This window comes from Canis lupus, chromosome 11 (assembly GCF_048164855.1).
Source record: "Canis lupus baileyi chromosome 11, mCanLup2.hap1, whole genome shotgun sequence".
Taxonomy (NCBI): Eukaryota; Metazoa; Chordata; class Mammalia; order Carnivora; family Canidae; genus Canis; species Canis lupus.
In genome coordinates, this window is record NC_132848.1 from 16,185,241 (window position 1) to 16,201,989 (window position 16,749).

At 43.1% G+C, this 16,749-nt stretch overlaps 1 protein-coding gene and 1 long non-coding RNA gene across 2 annotated transcripts in view; one reads left to right on the forward strand and one right to left on the reverse strand.

The window, feature by feature from the left end:
- The window catches only part of TRHDE (thyrotropin releasing hormone degrading enzyme), a 371,390-nt gene extending 366,371 nt beyond the window's left edge, over positions 1-5,019 (forward strand). The window contains exon 19 of the mRNA XM_072843285.1: positions 2,131-5,019. Within this exon, the coding sequence (XP_072699386.1) occupies positions 2,131-2,274 (144 nt within the window). The 3' untranslated portion in view covers positions 2,275-5,019. The remainder of the gene's footprint in view (positions 1-2,130) is intronic.
- A 1,108-nt stretch (positions 5,020-6,127) lies between these two features.
- Positions 6,128-11,047, reverse strand: LOC140642555 (uncharacterized). Its single transcript, XR_012039000.1, has 3 exons — positions 10,911-11,047; positions 8,280-8,784; positions 6,128-7,735 (listed from the first exon to the last, which is right to left on the reverse strand). It is a non-coding gene; the product is annotated as an uncharacterized lncRNA (long non-coding RNA).
- Between the last annotated feature and the right edge of the window lie 5,702 nt (positions 11,048-16,749).

Genomic DNA, 16,749 nt, shown 5'->3' on the forward strand with positions numbered 1-16,749 from the left:
GGACGCGATCCCAGGACCCCGTGGTCACGCCCTGGGCTGAAGGCAGATGCTCAACCACTGAGCCCCCGGGCGCCCCCACTACCTACACCTCTTACTGGTCGTTCTCCTGCGGGGTGATTTGACCTACTGCCCTGTGTCGGTGCCATGTCCACACTCGGGCCCTCGTTGGCCTCTGAGGAGGACCTAGGAGCTGCCCTTTGCGCTCCGGCTGCCTTGCTGTCTCTGTCGTTGAGGGGCCAGGAGCGCGTGGCACACGGTCCAAGTTGCCAAGAGGGCCATTTGCACGGTCCTGCCGGGGAAGGAGGCGATGATGCAGATTATCGTAAGAGGAGTGAACAGGACTTTCTCCCGACTGGCGTCGATCACGTGAACATCCCTGTCACAGGCGCCCATGTGCTGTGGTTTACACAGCTTGTAATAAAACAATACCTAGGCCCTCATGTAGTGTTTGTTGCTTTAGGAACATAGACTGGATGAGTCCAAACCTATAAACCGGAACGAATTATTGGATTCATCAGTTAAAGTCTAAAAATACAGGGATCCCTGGGTGGCCCAGCAGTTTAGCACCTGCCTTTGGCCCAGGGCCTGATCCTGGAGTCCCGGGATCGAATCCCGCGTCGGGTCCCCACAGAGAGCCTGCTTCTCCCTCTGCCTGTGTCTCTGCCTCTCTCTCTGTGTGTCTATCATGAATAAGTAAAAATAAAATCTTTTAAAAAAAGTCTAAAATTACGATTCGATGCTTCCCTTTCACCTACGTGCACGTGCCACGAGCACATGTGTGCGGTGCAGCGCCCCGAATATTGGAAGATACCCGCTGGGTAACTCCAGTGTCTTCCCCTCTTCCTCTTGGTGTGTGTGAATTTGGTACAAATGTCAGATCAATTTTTGGGGTCGCATCAGTTAAGTCTTTGCTACCTGTTGGCTGTTTTACACGTTTGTGATAAAAGCCTAGTGCCTTTGAAGCCTCCCAAAGGAGGTAGCCGTGGCTCACGCTGCAGGGGCACGGGGCTTGGGAGGACAGGAGAAAACACGCTTTGGCAAAACCCACGGGTGTCGTGTAGTCCGAGGAAGAGCATCGTAAACCAGCCAAGCTACCGATGAACCAGTTTCTAGATTAAACTCATAGGGGCATCAGGAAGTCCGTTTGAAGTGCCGGACTGCCTCCCATTTCTCCCCGTCCCTGCGTCCCTCTTGAGGGACTGCATTTCCCTCCTGCCACCTCCTCCCTGTGACCACCCCCCCCGCCCCAGGTGATGAATCGCACCACACACTAATTACACCACTAATGTTTCTGTTCTGCAAGCTGATTTGTCACATTTTGCCCGTTGGCATTGCGGTCGTTGGTTGGGTGCCAGTTTCTTAAGACACATCTTACGGGGAGAGAGAAAAGCTGCGGGTATTTAATCGTGAAACAAAAAAACCCAGAGTATAAGAACTCTCTAGAGAAAAACTGTATATCCAGAAAAATAATAGCACAGCATTCAAAAATCATAATGTGTTTGAATCGAGGGCTCCAAGTATGTGGCTGCACGAGTCCGCCTTTAGCTTCCCTCCATTCTCGCCTGAGTCACTCGGGCGATGGAAATGCCATTAATCGCCCAGTTCTCATAGCACCATTGCCTTCTTCCCGCCACCCCATAACTGGTAACCCCTTGCTGCCAAACACGAGGTCACGCTCTCATGCTACTTATTCGGAGGCGAGGAAGAGGAGCCTTGTATTTACCAACCGAGAGAGAGAAGTTTGGTCCTGGCCTTCAGTCTTCAAGGCTGTTGGTGCATTGGCTGTGCTGCCGAACTAGCGCTAGCCTTGGCCACCGTCCCGCCAACCTATTGGGAAGAGACCGAGACGTCCCTGTTCCTATTTGCTTATGAAACAAGCAGCTGCATTTGGAGCTCTTTAAAGCGTAATGTCCACTCTTTCTTCCAAAAGGAAGCACGTCGCCCCTCCCGGGCGCAGCTGGCCCTACCGTGTTTGGCAGTTCGCTTGCTTCGCGGCCCACATAGGCCTCCTGCAGCGACTGGCGCCTTGTCCCGCACGCCCTCGCTTGTGTGTGTTTAGCCGGGAGTTTGTTGGAGCCCCCCGCCCCCGCCCCCGCCCCGTGTTCACCCGTCTACGATCTTTCTTCCCAGTTGAAGAACTTCATGAAGACCTACGATGGAGTGGCTGCTGCCTCGTTCTTGAGAGCTGTGGAAACGGTGGAGGCCAACGTGCGCTGGAAAGCGCTGTATCAGGATGAACTCTTCCAGTGGTTAGGAAAAGCTCTGAGACACTGAGATCGCTCTTACCGACCACCCAGCCCAGGATGCTGGGAGGAGACCCGCCTTGCACGGACTGAGGAAGATGCGCCATGTGGAAAATGGCCAGATTTTCAGTGTTAACGTGTGGGAGGAAATCTTTTTTTTTTTTTTTTTTTTTTTTTTGTATTTGGTTTTGGGGGATTTTTTTTTTTTTTTTGCTTTGTTTCCTTCATTCTGTTTTGTTTCTCTACTGGGTGTTCTTCTCTAAAGAAACTCTCGCAAGTGACACTAGCCATGATTGCTTCAGCTGTACATTTCCCCCGCTGTGACGGGACCAAATACGATAGTGATGCATGTCGATGTTGCAGTCAATTTGGAAAAAAAAACATAATTCCGAATATTTTGTGCATGGTTGTATGGTCCTGCCTGTGTTCAGCATGCTTATTTAAAATGTCCAATGTCGTATGTGAATATATGTTACATCCAGGATGGGCATTATACAAAAGCACAAAGATTATCTATGACAATCAGTGTTGCAATGAGAGAAAAACGACGACGAAATCATGTTCTTAGTCCCGGGCAACGTGAGAGGTAAAAACCGCCTTAGAGGGATCATTATTATCACCTGTTTCAGCACTTGGATTGTCTTGCAGTGATGACTGTGTTGCTGACTCATTTTCTTGGAGCTAAAGCCGTGTGTATACTCAACAAGGCTCACGGGTGGTGTGTGCACATGTACCTGTACGTAGGCAAGCCCTGTATATAGTGTCGTGCACTGCACTTCGGCAAAGAATCTCTGCAGATCGAAGAGACTTTATCTCTTTTTATAAACGTATGCAAACTTTGAAAAGGCCTAAAAGAATTCATCTCAACCCTATCCTTCCTGACAATTCCCTGACTAAATTTCTCAACCGTTAGAGATTTCTTTTTTTCATCTATTTCCTGAACCAATGGCCTATTTTACTACATGAAAATGAATTCAGACAGAATTTATGTGTCAACGCTCTTCTAATTCTCCAAGGTGGCAGCCTCGGATCCTAAATATATAGATTCTATATTATAGATATTCATTCAGTCTTCCTATTGTGTAAAACAATTGTGCACATTTAATAATTATTATCAGTGCTGAGAAAGCACTTCTTTCCCATCTTGTTTGTTTTTCCATCTCAGGTTGGGTGGCCCGGAGGGTCAGAAACTCTCTGTGTGTGTTGGTCTTTACGTCTGTGTCAATCTAACCCTCCATTAAGTGACTGTACCTCAAGTGGGTCTGATACCATTTAATGACCTTTGATGTGACTTGTACCGTCTATTCGGATGAAAACTACTTTCTTTTTTTTTTAGCAAAGCTTTTCGTTTGGCATTGACAGCTCTCTTCTACCTAGGATTTTTTTTTCCTACCTAAGAATTTTAAATAACCCTTTTCGTGGCTGTATGTCCTGTAACACAGTGCTTTTATGTGGTTTTCTCGCCCAGTAGGCCGGCTCTCCAAACATTGCTCAGCTGCTCTGAAATGAACATATTTTCTGTTGACCGTTCTAAAATACCAACACAGCTACTAGACCCCAGCCAAAAGCTTGTGGACCACTTTCTACTCTCCTGGGGTTTCCCACTCCTCCAAATCCTCCTGTGAATTATTGAGAGAAATATATTCTAACTCTCATAGTCACTGAAAATGGGGATGGGGGGGAAATACAGGTGTTTTAGAAACCAGAACCATAGATTTATTTTGATTTTGTAGCAAAAAGGAGCAGTTTCCTAATCTACTGAACTGGAATCACTTAAAATGGAATTTTATCTTTTTCAGCGATTAATATCTATCACTCACACCTGAATTTTCCAGCACTCCATTCAATCAAAGCGCATGAATTCCAAATACCCCGTGTGGTACGATTAAGACATAGTGCTACTTAGTATGAAATCTAAAAGTCGTTCCACTGACCAGAAGTCATGAAATTTAACAAGGACGTGTCAGAAAAATAAAATCCATAAGGGACAAGTTCTGATGCATCACGATGGTACATATCACACCGCTGGGCAGGTCCAAAGCATGTACCATAGCCCCCCTGGGCTCATGGAACAGAGGCAAATAGATAAAACATGAGAGGTGGGTGTCTTATTTCGTGTCCTGAATTATTGGAAATTCTTAGTAGTCGTGACATTCTTTTGAGTGAAATCACCATTTCCAGTTTTGAGTTAGAAAGACTTCTCGAGTTCCTTTTTCCTCCCCACTGTTAGTCATCTTAATCCTCTGTCAGTGTTTTAGTGGCCTTGGACAACTGGTTTAGCAACAATGTCAAATCCTCAATGTGTAAATCTGTGCAATGTTCAATACCTCATAGAATATCTGTTCAACGGTATAGTAGTATCAATGGCATTGAGATGGAATTTCTGTTCTACATATTTTTCAATAATTTATCCTTTCCAATGTTGAAGATTATATCAGGCTTTAACGTTTTTTAGTTGTTTGGATAAGTAATATTTTCAAAATAATAAAATGACCAATGATATCTCTTGGAATATTCTGTAAACTGTAGTTATAAAATTCTATTTTCTACATAGAGTTTTTATCTTGTTTCTCTCCTTTGTATGTTTTGCAAGTCCTACCGATGCATGAAATAACAAAGTGTTGGAAGTGTTCAGTTCCTAGGCTTGAATCTTTACTGTGCCAATATACGTACAAACGCAAAACTTCGTTTCAATTAGACAGGACTGAACTGTTTACCATACCGAATATTAAACATCACCAGGTGACTTGGGAATAAAAAGTTTTCCCCATTTGCACACGTTTTCCCTTAAAATTTTCTTAGAGTCTTTAAGTCTTTTAAATACAGATGAGCACAAGGTTTTAATTTCTACAATGCTATGTTGATTTCTGAATTTCAATAACACAGATTTTACTTGGAGCTTAGGCTGGTTTGGGTTTATATTACTTCCAGGATCCTGTGTATCACAGGACTGAGGTTTGGCAGTGCTCTTTACGAGCGTGACCGTATAATATCTTACAAGGTCATTACGATTATAACGTACTTATAAATTGCATTTCGTTTGCAGAGAGCTTTTCCACGTGCTGTTTTATTGGCTCCTTTCAAAAACCTAATAAATTATATTAGCCCTGGTAGTCTAGTGAAAAACACTGAGGCTCCGAGTAGCGACATGAACCATTTAAAAATACGTAGTTGTTATTTGGGGAACGGACATAGTAACCTTAGACTTTCCATAAAACCTTCCTACAACGAAACTAGAAAGACATGCCTCTACCCATCGCGCAAGTTGGAGATTTTCCAAATACCAGAAGCAGCATCAAAATTTGTGATGAAATAGGTCTACACTAATTATATTATATTTCAAAGCCTGTGTTTCTAATCTGCATGATGTCAAACAACTGGATGAAATGTTCACCAGCAGGTCACGTTAGGATAAGCAGCCCAGCCCAATATTGTGACAAAAATATACAGTTCATTGATGATAGTTTCCTTTTTTGATCTTTTGGTGCACACTGTTTAAACACAACTTTAACATGGTGATAATCCGCTTTATTTTTACACACATTTCTCTGGTAAGCTCTATCTGTAGTAACAGATGGTCAGACCACAGATAAAATGGTTTCCATCTAAATCAGTGAAAATAATAGTCAGTGATATGTTTATAAATCTATGCAGACTAAATTGTGAAAAGCAATGTTCGTGCAGCTGCGGGACTGGATTGGATGCAGAAGAGGAATTCCTGAAGAACTTTACAATGATGTATTTAATTACAATCTACTGGCTATTACAATTTTAAGGAACTTTTGTTCCTGAGAAATTTTCAAGACCTAAAATAGCTCAATTATTCTCAGGATGACCATGAGGTAACCACATACACATAATAAGCAGTAAAAGTTTGTATAATGAGAAATTAAGATTCCTACACTTGGCTTTTTTTTCTTCCTTTGTCAGAGGTCATAGCTGGATTATTATCATTTGACACTGCTAATTATATAGGACAAAATTCAATTTAATTAAGCAAATATTTATTGAGCACATTTTATTTCACAAAATGAAGGGAAAGGGAAGAAGAGCAGAAAAAGGCCTGAAGGAATTCACATTACAATAAATTGAACAAACGCAAATTATGAGCCAATCAGAGTGAGGGCGACATGAAAAATAATTACATGCGACAGAAGAGAAACTAAATTTTTAGGTATAGATAAGATTATGCAATTATTTTTGTACACTAGTCTTCAAAACTTATGGTCCTTTAGGATAATTCTCAATGTTTGGTTACACAGCACTTAATTGTGTTTTACAGAAATGTGTAACATTTAGAAAGTATAATAAAACCACACGGTTTAACTTTATAATTGGAATATAAATTGGGATAGAATTTATCTTTAGGAAAAGCTATTTGAGCAATTTAAAAATATCAGTAAGTTGCAGGAAGAATGTTTAACCTACTTATGTAAAAGTAGTTCAAGTTTTCTATAATGGGTTTAGCATATTATTTGTATATTCACAATGTGTTAATTTTAAGTTAATCATTTATTCTTTAAAGCAGGTTCAACAATTCTTATTCTAGGCAATAACATATTTGTTCAAATTAGTATATGTGAACTTTTGTGTACAAAAATGTTCTTATAAAATATTCTAAAATTTCAAATTTCGGTTCTAGAAGAGTAAGCTTGAGTTCAATTGCTTTGAATTAATAAGGAATTTTCTTATTAAAATATTTTGTTTAGTGTGGTTTCTATTCAGGAAAATCTAACAAAAGGGAACTCTAGTACCTTTTGCTTTCCATTTTATTTTTATTTTTTTCCCATTTTATTTTGTGAAGTCTCATTTCAAAGTTTAGAAAAGTTAAAGTTTTAAGTTTAGAGTCTTAAATATGAGAAATAGGCAGTTGGTGAAAAGTATATGTTCTAATTTTAAGTATACTGCATATGTATAATGATAGGCATTGTATTTTTAAAATAAGCTTTTCACAAATAGTCATATTAGTAGATGGTATGATTTTATTCAGATTTTGAAAACAGCACATTAAGGGACTTTATTTTGAATTTTTAGTACTTTAAGGATAGGACATCAAAGATGTCTATCTTTTTGTACATTCCCGGTTCATCCACCAATGCATTAAGAAAAAAGAAAAATAATGACCAATCCTTCATTTTTATCTGAATTAATTTTTTCGTGTGTGCCGTGTTAATATTAAATTCGGTCAAGTATAGGAGAAGGAAAAACATTTGAGTGTCTACGAAATGCCAGGCACTTAATATCATCTCATTGAATGACTCAAGTGCCATCAGTTCCAATTTATCAATGGGGAGACCGGGGTTAAGGGTTGGGATCAGTTTCCGTAGCTGGTGATAGGTATTAGCTGGGATTCAAAACCCTGCAAACCAAGCCTTGAATGGCTCAAATCAGTCATTCATCTGCCTCTTATCTGCGGGGAAGCATCATGATGATCCACACAGACCAGTCTCTGTAGAGGGATAGAGAGCTTACTTTTTCGTTGTCACTGACTCCTTTGAGAAAGAAAAAAAAAAAAGTTAATTAGCGCATTCTGGATTCTGGTTTGATCCTCATTTCTTAAAAGTGACTTCATGTGGCCTCCAAGAATTCCCTTCAAAATACTTTACATTATTGGGCTGCATAGTGGGTTTTAAGCTACAGCAGATGATTAACAGACACTCCCCAGCCAATAAGCCTTGAAAAATAAGTGAAGAGCGCAGAGGGGTTGCAAAGCTCTCCATGGTGAACCGAAGGAGGAGAGGCCAGACCTCTGTCCTGCATGTTGGGGAGACCTGTTAGTCTAGCGGGAACTTGCCCTTTACTTAGCAATGAAGTCGAGAGCTCGTTCTCTCTGCTTGGAGCTGTACAGACGGACCGCGGCTGCTGAACAGACTTGGCGTGACCCTTCCCACGGGGGGCTGTGAGTGGGTACAGCTGAAGGCAACTGCCTTGACCAAGCCACACCATCGTTATTATGTCACATAAGTAAGTGAGAGAGTGGGATGTGTTGTAGGAAAGATCACCGTAAAGATTGCTGTGGGGGTGCGGTGCACTCACCTTCCAAGTGGATCGTTGAGTCGCTGTCCTTGTCACTCCTTCTGGGTGCACATTCCATACTTGCTCTTGGCCACCATCCTGCGCCCACCGTCGTAGAACCGCGACCTACTGGGTGAGAGCTCCCGCTGTAGATCCTTCGTCCCTCCGTTTTATTTTGGGTTGGTTTATCTTCCATCACCTCTCAAGTACGAGACATTTTTCAGAGGACTGTCTCCTCCAGTCTTGTTTCTCCTTTTTAAGCTACGGTGTAGTGGTGGCCTCACGTTATCTTTTTCAACGCCACCTGCACGTTGTCGCGTATGCACATCCTGGCTCTTTGCTTTTCTGATATCTTAGTCCTTTAATGTCTTGATGGTCATTGAAAATGAATTCACACTATAAAATGAAATACTTAGTTCTCTGAAGCTTATGCACCGGCCAGTTCCTTGGAGCAAGACTTTGGAGACTGTCTGCCCTTGAGCTTTCGAAAGTAGCTCTCTGGACACCACTGAATCCACCGGATAGTCTTCAAAAAAAAAAAAAAAAAAAAAGTCACGTGGATTATTTCTAATGAGCTCAGCAACAGAGTTTATGTTCCTCAAGCCATTTCCCAAATGGGCAGACTTCTTTAAAAATATGCCAAATGGAAGCGCTTTTTTTCTTCTTCTTAATATTTTATGATTTAGAAACAAAACAGTAACTATTCTTTTCACAAATACAAGTTACTAAAGCATTTACCAAATAAATAACTTTGTGCTAGTTTAGCAGCTAAATGTTTTCTACGGTATGCCTTTAAGATTATTCAGTAAAAATTGGATCACTGTGTATTCAACATGAAATTTTTATTCCATTACAATCAAGCACCAACAAAATGGATTTTTCTAAAGGAGAAAATTTGTCTTCTGTATTTTAAGCAGAACAAATTTGGATTTTGCCTCTGACAATAAAATTTTGTACGGTAATGTGTAATTCATCACTGTCTTAATTTTCTGACATGTGCAGATAAGGCCAAGATAAAAAATACCTTCTGCTTTTTTATTCTCCCATTTTTCACTTGAGAGCCCATTTTTAAAATCCTGAATATACACACTGTAGAGGTCCGTGAAAAGGGAAAAAAAAATCACTTCCTTTTCTGACATGGGCTTTTCTAAAACTGTACACACACCAAAGTTAGAATAAAGAAGAGTGTTTTTACGCGATATTATAAAAAGAAAAAAATAGGAAGTTGGTCTTTTTTTCCAATTATATGCCTTTAGAATAAATTAAGTGATCTGCACTTTGGCTAAAGTGATTCCACCTGCAATGCATTTCAGATGGTTTTCCACATTGGACAGACTGTCAGGATCCGTGAACTTCAAGGACACTTTTCAGTAACAACAGGACTATAAAATATATACAATCAGGGCTCATAAGTAGTACTGATAATATGTTTTTCAATGGCTCTGGGTTTTTCTCTTTTAAGGATTATTCAGGGAACATTAAATTTGGCTCCATACAGCCAGTCATTTGAGCTTTTACCCCTGATGCTTTATATACAGCTATAGGCGATCCTCCTTTGTCTCGAGCGTGAGAGCAAGAAATGGAAGTGGGTTTTTTGTTTGTTTGTTTTGTTTGTTTTGTTTTTTGTTTTTTAAGAAATGAAAGGCCTTGAGCAGCCTGGGTGGCTCAGCAGTTTAGCGCTGCCTTGGGCCCAGGGCATGATCTTGGAGTCCTGGGGTCGAGTCCCACGTCGGGCTCCCTGCATGGAGCCTGCTTCTCTCTCTGTCTGTGTCTCTGCCTCTCTCTCTCTCTCTCTCTGTATCTCTAATGAAAAAATAAATAAAACCTTCTAAAAAAAATAAATGGAAGGCCTTTAAAGCCTAAATCAAGACTCTTCTATTTGTGTGATAGCCAGTGTCTCCGTGTGTGTGTGCTGGAGACCTAGAGATGTGCGCATCTGTCTCACGTAGAGACAGGTATACAGTATCCCCCGTATCTACACACACAGATCGTCTATTTCTTTACCCAATAAAAATCGTAGTGCGGAACAACACAGGAGTCAGAAAACGGTCATTGTAAAATACCAACCAGGGGAGGCGTGCGTGGCCACCATCGTTACCTGAAGGGCCTGTAAAGTGGGCCCCGAGGTTCACAGGCCTGACTGCAGGGATCTTCTCTGAGAGTCACTCAGGGACTTACCAACAAGTAATTCTGATGAGATCAGGAATGTCCGGGGTGGTACGAGCGTGGACAAAAACACAAAAAACAAACAAACAAAAAAAAACCACAGAGCCATTGGGCCTGGGCCCCAACCCTGGAGAGTGTCAGTAGGTGATGGGGGGGCGAGATGGTCCATGCTCTGAGCCAGATGGCAGGTGACGCCGGGGGAAGCCACCCGGCTGGGCCACGGTGAAGGACCCTCGGCAGGCACGCTGGGCTCTGGCTTGACATCGGGTGCACCTGCATCGCACCTACGACGGCCTGGTGCCCGGGCCACACCTCAGTCCAATGAACAGGAATCTCGGGGCCACCACGGGCCGCCGGGGCCCCTGCCTGTGACATGACACCAGCCTGTGCCCTGGCCCTGCAGCCCTCTGTCTGCGGCCTGGGGGCCCTTCCTGTGTCCCCTCCCCCCCCCCCCATCTACTGGGACCCACAGGATCTGTCCTTCACCTTTGTTCTGCTCTGGGAGGAAGGGAGGCCGGTGGGCAGGGCTCCCATCGGACGACGGCGCCGCGGCCCTCCCCAAGGACAGCCGTTTGCTGCTGCTACTGCTGCTCCCCTGCAAGTACCTGGGACGAACCCCAGCCGACAAGGGGCCAGCGCGTGCATTGGGCAGGTGCACCTACCGTTGACCATACCCCGACGGTTATCCTCCGCAGCAGGCTTGGTTTCTAGTTCTTTTGTGGTTTCTTTCTTTTTTCTTTCTTTCTTTCTTTCTTTCTTTCTTTCTTTCTTTCTTTCTTTCTTTCTTTCTTTTTCTTTCTTTCTTTCTTCTTTCTTTCTTTTTCTTTCTTTCTTTCTTTCTTTGTTTTTTCATTTTTTTGGTAGCTTTATTGATTGCCAAGGAAAATGAAAACCAGAAAATTAATTAATTTAATTACAATTAAACTTTACACTGAATGTTCTTATTTCTCTGATTAGACCGTCTGCTCGCAGCTGTGGCTATGTACACACACACTCGCACCCCCCACGTCTACAAGTTTGCACTCCAGAACCGTCAGAGGATGTCCAGCACAAGACGGACTCTAGGTTGCCCAGACAGGCACACAAGTGCAGTCACTCCCAAGCCTGCTTTGGTGCTCTGCTGGGTGCTCTTGTTGGAAGGAGGCCCTGAAAAGCAGGCACCCCCAGGCCATGGATGCAGCCCCATGACCCATCCTTTGGAAAGACCACAGTTCTGGAGGCTCTGGGCCTCTCAGTGGGAGGAGGATGAAGGACAGGGCTCAGCCTGGATCTATCAGGTCCTCTTGTGGCCCCGTGGGTTGATGTGGCTCCTGTGGGCAGCCACAGATGAACAGAGACTCTTGGAGGGCACCCAGAATGCTCCTTTTGTTCTGGGGACAAGGACTGTGGGGTGGGCTGACTTCTCCTTCTCTCGTCGTGACCTGCCCGCCGAGTGCTGAGCCTTCTTCAGCAACACACACTACATTTTCACTTGACATTGCAAAAAAATAAAAATAACATAGTGGCAGATTTGCTTAGGTACCTATAGGTACCTTATCCGTGTGCATAGTAGACGGTGACAGGTGCCTTTGGGGTCGCCAGGCGAGGCCCAGAGGGGCGTCAGGGCCATGAGAGTGCCCGGTCTGCGCGCCTTCCCAGCGCTCCCGCTCTGGCTCCCCCTGTGGGGCTTAGATCTGGCTCTCCTTTCCCCAAATCTCCGCGTAACTAGAGATTTCAGAATACACACAAATTCATTTTCTTTTCCACCAGAATGGAACTGGAAGCGCCGCCACTTCTGGAACATCTTCGTGAACTCTCAGAGGGTGAATTATTTAATTGGAGAACTCTGGAGCCCTATCTGGCAAAATATCCCTACCTCTGCTACCTTTATCTTCTCCGTCTTTTACCCAATATCTAATTGTCTTGGCATGATTGAATATTGAGCCCATTGGCATGCAGAAAGGACATTTTGCTAGAGAGTAAGACCTTCCAGGTTGAAAGCTTTGTATTAAGTCATCAAAATTTGCCTAAAGACTGACTTCGCCGCGACGTGTTTTGACAAGCTCAGGTCTACCCAAGCATCCCAACACCTGGCTGCCAGGTAAACGAGGGAACCGCATGAGGAGCAAAGATCTCCGTAGGTGTCCTAATGCTGAAATCCTGAGAGGAACGGCTTCACTCCAACATTACTAGGTGGACATCCACCACAATCGAGCATGAAAAGGGGATGGAAGGTAGGCTTGCCACGTGTATGATGCTGGTGAGCTCCAGGCAGCCCCAGGACATACAGGGAGGCCGTTCTGGTGCTTGGATGGAAGCCACATTTCTCAGGGACATTTGAGTGAATATAATTGGCTGAGATAAATGGAATGTTTCATGTAATAAATACAAATTTAGATGTTTTAAGTTGTGTGTGTGTGTGTGTGTGTGTGTGTGTGTGTGTGTGTGTGTTGTGGATGGAGGGGGAGAGGGAAGAGAGTTAAGAGCAGAGGAAGGAACCTAAACCAGGCATATTTCCACATGGAAAAAAAATGAAATTACACATTACACATTAAAATCATTTTCCCATCTTTTAGACTCCATTTAGTCAATTTGCTAGTTTGAAAATTCTCATCGCGTTGCGTGTGAAAAAAAAAAAAGCTGGTGACTTAGAGGAGAGAGTTAGACTGAAATGTGATATTATTAGTTTGGGTTCAATAGAAAGTGACGTGAGTTTCTAGAGCTGTCAAATAAGATTCTGGATGCATAGAAGCTGGGTGCTCCCTTGAGTGCAAAAAGAACTACCAACACCTAACTTTGGAGAAATGAAACTGGAAAAAAAAAATCAGGTTGCGTCTCTTGGTTAGTAACAAAACATGGGAACTCCAAGGTTAAAGATGCAGATGAGTGTCTGCCTGTTGTGCCACAAATTCATTTTAAAAAATAGGGCCCCATGTGTTAACGTTTCTAGTCATTCTTGTTACTTGAACAACGTGAGTGACAGCAAATGATCTGTCTGCATTTTTTTGTGTAAAAATCTCCTTTGCTTTTGACCACAGATGTTCATCTTACTCTAATCCTTATCATCACCTGGGAGGTTGGATGTTGTGAAATAGACCTTGTACAGATTGGCCAAGTTGCAAGGATCAAGCAGCACCTCCCCTGCCGCACCATAGGTGCCGCGCTTCCAGTAATGCTTACCTTTGCAGTGTCCTTATAAAAGCCAACTTGTTCCAACAGCTCTTAGTTAATTAGGGGTCCAAAGTGTGAATATTTCCAAACCACCTCTCACTTAAGTACTGGCTGTCTTTTGGATCCAGATCGAGAAATTAATATTTTTGTTCTTGTTAAACTTTGTCACGCGAGCATTGGGGGATTCTGACCTTTTCTGTACTATGGGTAACGTCTAAGTAGCCTACTGTCTTCATCCTCATCTAAGTCATGAGATGGGATTTCCACTCCGCCCCCCCCCCCCCCCCCCAGATATCATTGTCCCAGCAGATCTGATACTTGTCAGTAGTTTCTCACTTGACCAGACGGGGAGATCCAGAGGTTAGTCTGTGTTTCTGCAGGACTTGTTTGGGGAGAACTTCTCTGTTTGCAGACGACGCTATGGCTGGGTCCTTCAGGGGTTCATTAAGGGAGACAAAATACCATGCTAACAGAACCATGCACGATGTTTCTAATAACCTCACTTTCCTTACATCAGAAACATTGAAATGACAGCTATCAACATACCACATAGCCAAGAAATATTTTTACTCTCGTTCGTTGCTAAAATTTTCTGAAGAGGAGTAGGGTGGGTTTTTTTTTTTCTTCCTCAGTGTCTTCAAGCTCACCTCAATAACCCAATTGGAAATCTTCTAACCTGCATTAGACGTTGATTTATTCGCAGTTAATTTTTTTTTTTTTTTGGTCAGTCTGAAACCTCTCTCCTCTGAGTAGATTTTTCTTGTTAGTGTGTATAGTCCTCACTGACTCTACCACCCATTTCACACATCTTTGATAGTTTATATCAATATGTTTTCTTTCCCAACTAGATTATGCATTCTTCAAAGGCAGAGGTGATCTCTTTTTCCATTTCTTTATAGCAACGTCAAATATAATAAATCTCCAATCACATTTCCTTGATTGAGAACAACCTGAGTGCCAGTATAGAAACCAATGGCTTTCCAGGATGAGCAAAACCAGCACAGAGCAAGGAATGCTTTGGGGAATTTAGAAGCATAACTGGAATAAAAAGGGTTGATCATTTTAAAATATTGTAAAGCTAGAGCTTTAAAGCGCACTCCATTCCTTTAATTTGTTCAAAAATATCACTTTAGAGTAACACTTGTTATCGACTTTGACCTGCTTGGTGGAGAAAGTAGAAGAAGAGGAGGATAATAAGATGCTATTTCATGACACATCTATTACAGTAATTCATTTATAGTACGGAACCTTTGCCAATGATAAATGCATGTTACTGTGGTGCAATTATGAATGTACCTTGGCTTTTCAACAGTAAAGCTGCCAAAAGGTTGCAAAATGCGCAAGGGAGAGAGAAATTTTAGTTGAAGAACTGAACTAACCAAGAACTACAATTTTTTTAAAGTGTCTACACCGTTTGTGTAAAGATTGCGCACCACCCTCCCCCCACCCCGCCAACCGCTAATGAAGATTCTGTGATAACAAAGCACGTTTTCCATTTAATATTCTATCAACGTCACATACCCTTGACTTGGTCTGCATGCTGCCTTCTAAATTTATCTTCATATAAGAAACATTCGCAGTATTACCTGTTACCACAAGACATTAGTCTATCCCAGAAAATGAGGCCATCTACAACTCTGGAATTCCTTGCAAGATCAGGATTGCATTGGGAAAAGGAACCCAGGGGAGGCTGGGGCTAGGACTTAAGGAGAAATGGTGTAGGATTGTTGGTGCTTGAGTCCCAGCCTTCACCTCCACTGCTTCAGCCATAGGCCAATACAGGTAAGGAACGCTAGGTTGCTCTTCTTTTGGGAAGGGCATGGAGAGGACGTAGCCACTGGTTGACCTGCATGCTGAAACCAGGCAGCCAGAGGCTCCTCACTCCCTCCTCTGCCCTTGGGATGCATGTCCTCCCTACCCTCCCACACACCAGCAACTCTTCCAAGGATACAATTTTGAAAAAGTAGGGTGTTTTTGAGACCCTCTGGACTGAATAAGAGACTGAACCCAGTGAAGATCCCTTTAAACTTTGAAGGTGCTGGCTGGCTGGCCCACTGGTGCAGAGATCTGCTTGTCTTCCAGTTGCCCAAGACTAGCCATGGATGTAAGTTCCCTGGGGTGGTCATTCTGGAGCAGTCTGCCTCCATTCTCAGCCTCTCCGTGCTCTGAAGCCAGGATGGCGGCGGGGTTCAGACTTCACCTGGAGAACTCCCCAGGTTGTGAACCAACATTTTCCCCAGTGGAGTGTTGTGCGAGGGCAGATAATATGTAAAGTGGGGACATGAGTGAAAGTCAAGTGTGAATAAAGGAATCTGAGCTTCTGTCCAAAGACACAGGACATAGGAACGTCCCAGCCACTCGCAGGAGGCCATGGAAGTAGCGTCACTGATCTCTCCCCATCCCCTCCTGGCCACGACAGCCACAGGCACATGTTTATTTTTTTTTTTTTTTTTTTTTTTTTTTTCAGGCACATGTTTATGAAGGCTGCCCATCGATTGTAGGGGTAATTGCCCCAGCCAGGTAGGGAACTTACTCAGAGCACACCCCCAGAAAGCCAGTATCCAACATGTTGTTCCAAAGAAGAGTTCATAACTTTGCTGACCTCCCTTGTGAGTCTCTATGATGCTTTCCTTTGCGAGCTCTGTAGCTGTGTGAATGAGCTCATCTAACCACGTGAGGACCTCTTGTTGGGAACTTTACATACTCTTCATCAACGTTCTGCCAATTTAGGGATTTTTTAAAATAAATTTATTTTTTATTGGTGTTCAATTTGCCAACATATAGAATAACACCCAGTGCTCATCCCATCAAGTGCGCCCCTCAGTGCCCATCACCCTGTCACCTCAACCCCCACTCCCCTTCCATTACCCCTTGTTCATTTCCCAGAGTTAGGTGTCTCTCGTGACAGATGTTATTTCTTTTTTTTTTATAAATTTATTTTTTATTGGTGTTCAATTTGCCAACATATAGAATAACACCCAGTGCTCATCCCGTCAAGTGCCCCCCTCAGTGCCTGTCACCCAGTCACTCCCACCCCCTGCCCACCTCCCCTTCCACCACCCCTAGTTCATTTCCCAGAGTTAGGAGTCTTCATGTTCTGTCTCCCTTTCTGTTATTTCCCACTCATTTTCTCTCATTTACCCTTTATTCCCTTTCACTATTTTTTATATTCCCC